Raw genomic sequence first — 6,000 nt, forward strand, 5'->3', positions numbered from 1 at the left:
TTGCACCCTGTCCAAGAATGTAGACTACCACTGGTTGCTTCTGGTATGAGGGCGAGTGCCAAGGGATAAGAAGGGGATATAAAAATTGAACATAAGAATAGCCAATGGTCCATCTAGCCCAGTATCCTGTCTTCACAGTGGCCAAACCAGGTCACTAATACCTGGCGATGTTCCATGCTACCGATCCAGAGCAAGCAGTGGCTTCCCCCATGTCTTTCTCAATAACAGGCTATGGACTTTTCCTCCAGGAACTTCTTAAAACCAGCTACGCTATCTGCTCTTACCACAACCTCTGGCAATGCGTTCCAGAGCTTAACTATTCTCTGAGTGAAAAAATATTTCCTCCTATCAGTTTTAAAAAATATTTCCCTGCGATTTCATCGAGTGTCCCCTAGTCTTTGTAATTTTTGATGGAGTAAAAAAAAAAAATCGATCCGCTTGTACCCGTTCTACACCACTCAGGATTTTGTAGACTTCAATCATACGAGGTCCCCTCAGTCATCTCTCTTCCAAGCTGAAGAGCCCCAACCTCTTTAGTCTTTCCTCATACGAGAGGAGTGCCATCCCCTTTACCATCTCGGTCGCTCTTCTTTGATTCTTTTCTAGTTCTGGTATCTCAGAATCACCTTTACCAGCACTGACCTCTCTCCAGCACCCAGTCCATGAATGGCCCTATAACGTACAAAGTAGCATAGGGTCCATTAGTCTACTCAATTACTGCAGTTCTGACTTTCCCCTTACTTTACAGCTTTTGCTCCTCTGTGCTTATCCTAAGCTTTCTGAAATTCACCCCCCCCCCCCTTTAGCACATCCCAAGTATTCAGCACCCTTTCACTGAAGAAATATTTCTTGACACTGCTTCCAAATCCACTTTCTCAGAGCCTGATTTCTTGTTCCATTAGATACCTTTGATGGGATTCAAATGTCCCTATCTCTACCCAGGTTACATAGATTTAGTCACCGTCTCAGCTCACCTGGCCTTATCTTAGGCGCCTCTATCTATCTAGTTAGACAAAGCGATGGTGCCTGATGAGATATATCCAAGGGTACTCCAGGAACTCAGAGATTCTGGTAGCTCCATTATCTCACCTTTCCAATGCTTCTTTAGAGTCTGGAGTGGTTCCGAGGGACTGGAGAAGGGCGGACGTGGTTCCTCGGCACAAGAGCGGATGTAAGGAGGAGGATGAGAATTACAGGCCGATTAATCCGACCTCGTTAGTGAGTAAACTAATGGAAAAGCTTCTTAAATGGAGGATAGTGAGATTTCTAGAATCGAATGGACTGCAGGATCACCGTCAGCATGGTTTTATGAGAGACAGGACTTGTCAGATTGATTTCTTTGACTAGGTGACCAAACAACTGGATATAGGAGAGGCACTAGATATGGTGTACTTGGATTTTAGCAAAGCCACTGATAGGGTGCCGCATTGGCGTTAGATAAGTAAACTGAGTGCCATCACTATGGGTCTTAAAGTGACAAACTAGATTAAAAGCTGGTTAAGTGGGAGGAGACAAAGGGGACTCGTAAATGGAGTTTGCTCAGGGGAAAAGGAGTCCCACATCTTTGTAAGTGATATTGTGGAAGGACTGTCTGGCAAAATTTGTCTGTTTGCGGATGATACCAAACTCTGAAATAGGGCAGACACTTTGGAGGGTGTGGATAACATGAGGCGGGATGTAGCAAAGCTTGAAGAATGGTCTAGTAATTGGCAATTAAGAATTAATGCTAGAAAAAAATTGCAGGGTCATGCACTTGGGCTGCAAAAATCCAGAACAGTATAGTATAGGAGGCGAAATACATCTGTGTATGAAAAAAGAGCGGGACTCGGAGGAGATTGCGTCAGATAATTTCAGAGTGGCAAAACAGGTAGAAAAAGCAACAGTCAGATCTAGGAAGATGCTTAGGTGCATAAGGAGAGAAATAGCCAGTAGGAAAAGGGAGGCGATAGTACCATTGCATAATTCTCTGCACAAGTCCATAGTCTGTTATAAAGATATGGGGGAAGCCTCTGCTTGCCCTGGATCGGTAGCATAGAATGTAGCTACTCTGGGTTTTGGGCCTTTGGCCAGATACTAGTGACCTGGATTGGCCACCGTGAGAATGGGCTACTGGGCTTGATGGACCATTGGTCTGACCCAGTAAGGCTATTCTTATGAGACCTTGTTTAGAACATTCTGTACAATTCTGGAGACCGCACCTTGGCTAATTAAGTGGTCGGTGGTCTTCGTCATAAGGCGAATGGGGACAGACTTAAAAATCTCAATCTGTATACTTTGGAGGAAAGGCAGGAGAGGGGAGATATGATAGAGAGGTTTAAATACCTACGTGGCATAAATACGCACGAGTTGAGCCTCTTTCATTTGAAAGGAAGCTCTGGAATGAGAGGGCATAGGATGAATTTAAGAGGTGATAGGCTCAGGAGCTAATGAAATACTTTTTTACAGAAAGGGTGGTAGATGCATGGAATAGTATCCTGGTAGAGGTGGTGGAGACAAATGGGCAGACTGGGTGGACCATTTGGCCTTTAGGTGCTGTCATGTTTCTGTGGGTCTCCAGAATCGAACATGGTAGGGTGGGTGACTACTGCCTAGGCTGTGGTGGCATTATTATTCAGGTGGTTCTTAGCACCCCCATACCCCCCCAAACAGGCACCTGGGATCTAAGGAGAGGAGATAGTAATGTTGCAAATGGGCAGACTGGATGGACCATTTGGCCTTTATATGCTGTCATGTTTCTGTGGGTCTCCAGAATTGAACATGGTGGGGTAGGTGACTACTGCCTTGGGATGTGGTGGCATTATCATTCAGGTAGGTCTTAGCACCCCCAAGTGTGACCATATGGCTCCCGAAAAAAGGGGACGGATTGAGACATCTGGGTTTTACTTCCATTGAAAGCAATGGAAGTAAGGAGAACAGATTGAGACATCTTGGTTGCTTTCAATGGAAGTAAAACCCGGTTGTCTCAATCCGTCCCCTTTTTTCTGGAGCCATATGGTCACACTACTCTCCCCCCCATGTGCTAGATCTCCTTCCTGGGAACTGCTGCCATAAAAGTTATAGGAATTAACTGCAAATGAATTATATATATATATATATATATACTGTAGAAATTGGGAAAAACAAGTGTGCCCCGCCCCTCAAGAGGGCGGAGCCTCTCAGAAATCCCGCCACCTCGGCCCACTGCTATGGCAACAGGTGGGGGAGGGGCGTCCCGATACCGCCATAAAGCGAAGAAAAATGCCGAAAAAGCGGGGGGGCTCACTCACGAGCGTTTTACTGAGCTGGAATCGCCTGCCGTTCAGTACTGGAACCTAAGCCAAGGCCAACTAAAGTCCAAAGAGACTTAAAAAAGAAAAGCATCACGGTTCACCGCCCAGGCCTGCTCAAGCACCGGCCTTTCCCAGCGCCCTGCACCCGGCCTCCTCCCCCTCTGCCTTCCCGGCGCGGAGCTCCTCCTCCTTCCTACGCACTTTGCGTAGCCCCGCCACGGCCTTTGCGTAACCGCCCGGCCCTATTCTCGGAGACCGTGTGCGCAAAAAGCGCGGCCGGACGGCGCCGCCTCGGCATCTCGCAACGCACTTTACGGAAGGTCGGCGCTGCTCCTGCCCACAAACGAGAGACGGGGCGGCGGGAGGCGAGCGGGAGCGGAACCGGCGCCGCCTTACCGCCAGCTCCTGCTTGCGCTTGACGAGCTCGGCCAGCTCGCGGCGGGTGTCGGGGATCTGCGGCGTCGCCGACTTGGTGTGCATCGCCATGTTGGCAAAGGCGAGCCGGAGCTGGAGGCGGTGCCGGCGCGCACGGGGACGAGCACGGCGGCGCAGCCCCGCACATTTTGAGCAGGGAGGACTAGGCGGGTGCCTGGACTGGCCACGAAAGAGGGGCGGCCACGCCCACTCCCAGGCTTTGCAAAGGGCTCATTCCCAGCAGTCTAAAAGTTGATCTACTTTTGTACATCCCAGGGTGCGTTAAGGACAGGGGTCACCTAGCTCATCCTGACTCTCTCTAAGCGCAGCAGGCCTTTAACCCGACAGAGCTGGAGCTTTTGGGACTTTGTGCATCCTGCCTTTGCTTGCTTGGATTTTTTTTTTTTTAACCTTTTTATTTTCTACTTTGATTGTCATTTATGTATTTATATTATTCTATTTTTATGAATTTTTTCTTTATCTACCAGCTTCCTCATAAATTATACACAACTATACCAAGTAGGGTAATATAATCAATTAGTTATTCGTTTCATTAAAATGCTATACCAAGAATGCCAAAACATAAAATTGTTTAATTTATTAATTTCTTTAATTCAATTCATATCTTAAAAACTAACAATTTATTTCATCTACATCAGGGGTGTCAAAGTCCCTCCTTGAGGACTGCAATCTGGTTGGGTTTTCAGGATTTCCCCAATGAATATGCATGAAATCTATTAGCATACAATGGAAAGCAGTGCATGCAAATAGATCTCATGCATATTCATTGGGGAAATCCTGAAAACCCGACTGGATTGCGGCCCTCGAGAAGGGACTTTGACACTCCTGATCTGTATTACTTGTTACTGTAGATTTTAAATGTAAAGTGCAGAGTGCTACTAATGACAAAATCATAGGCTAGGAAAAGCTACAGGTACTATCTAAAGCTTTTAAATAGAGTCCATCAATCAATCTTCAAGGCTCTTAATGATATGAAGTGTTGAAGCCATTCAGACCCAATAAAGCTCACTTAACTTGATTAGTCAATTAAATCCCAATAGCTCCTTAAGTTGTAATCCGTAGACTTGACCAAGCCAGTTGTTCCTTATATTTATGATCCAATAAGAAATGCTTAATCAGTTTTGAGGTTCTCTCTTAATCCTTATTGTTTTCCAGTTTTAGTTACTTATATTGTTCAATCGTCAGGCTTATTCTGATTGAACAATATAAGTAACTAAACCTCAGAACTGATTAAGCATTTCTTATTGGATCATAAATATAAGGAACAACTGGCTTGGTCAAGTCTACGGATTACAACTCAAGAAGTTATTGGGACTTTAATTGACTCATCACAGTGAGCTTTATTGGGTCTGAATGGCTTCAACACTTAACATCATTAAGAGCCTTGAAGATTGATTGATAGACTATTTAAAAGCTTTAGATAGTACCTGTAGCTTTTCCTAGCCTATGATTTTGTCATTAGTAGCACTCTTCACTTTGTATTACTTGTTACTGTAGATTTTAAATGTAGATGAAATAAATTGTTAGTTTTTAAGATATGAATTGAATTAAAGAAATTAATAAATTAAACATTTAATTAATTTTATGTTTTGGTATTCTTGGTATAGCTCTTTATAAATTATATCCTGTTCTTTTTCTCTCTTTTCTTCCTAATCTATTTTCCAAGGCACTAGATTGTAAGCGTAACCGAGACAGAGGGAAGTTTTAATGTGCCTATTATTTTAAATTGGTTAACCTTATCAATTGTTGCATGGTCAGTGACATGCTGGAGCAGTATATCAAATCTTAATAAACAAACATAGTTCACATTTTTCTGCCCTTGTCTCAGGTGTCTTTAGGTTATAGAAATCTTAGCATCCAGTCAACAAAGGGCAGCTGATGGTAGTTCTTAGCATGTGAAAATTAAGTGGCTAAATCTATAACACACATACTTGTCATTAAAGAATAGCAGGATTAAGGAACATCACTGATGCTATACTATAGCGAGGGTAAGAGGTGACCCCCCACCCCACTCTTTCCGTGAGTTGATCACTGTCACAAGCAGCACAAACTTCAACATGCTCCTCGCGATCCTGTCAGCTCTCCCTCCGACTTCACTTCCTCTGTGCACCACAAAGAAATGATGTCAGCGGGAGACGACAGTCGCGAGGAGCACGGTGAACAAGGTATGGGGAAGGGGGTGCGTGGCGAGGGGGAGTAGGACGAGGAGGAGGGGTGCCATCGCCCCCACCAACAAGGCACCCGGGGCTGAGCCCCCTTTCCTCCTCTACACCACCACGTATATGCTACAATAATC

The 6,000-nt window shown here is 45.0% G+C and overlaps 1 protein-coding gene across 3 annotated transcripts in view; it reads right to left on the reverse strand.

The window, feature by feature from the left end:
- MEAF6 (MYST/Esa1 associated factor 6) overlaps nt 1-3,818 on the reverse strand; it is a 29,521-nt gene extending 25,703 nt beyond the window's left edge. For all 3 annotated transcript variants that reach the window (XR_004540389.1, XM_033955439.1, XM_033955438.1), the window contains exon 1: nt 3,666-3,818. Coding sequence is in view for 2 of the 3 variants with exons in the window: in XM_033955439.1 (XP_033811330.1) it covers nt 3,666-3,755 (90 nt within the window). In the remaining variant the exon portion in view is untranslated. The remainder of the gene's footprint in view (nt 1-3,665) is intronic.
- Between the last annotated feature and the right edge of the window lie 2,182 nt (nt 3,819-6,000).

The sequence above is a fragment of the Geotrypetes seraphini genome, chromosome 8 (assembly GCF_902459505.1).
Source record: "Geotrypetes seraphini chromosome 8, aGeoSer1.1, whole genome shotgun sequence".
Lineage (NCBI taxonomy): Eukaryota > Metazoa > Chordata > Amphibia > Gymnophiona > Dermophiidae > Geotrypetes > Geotrypetes seraphini.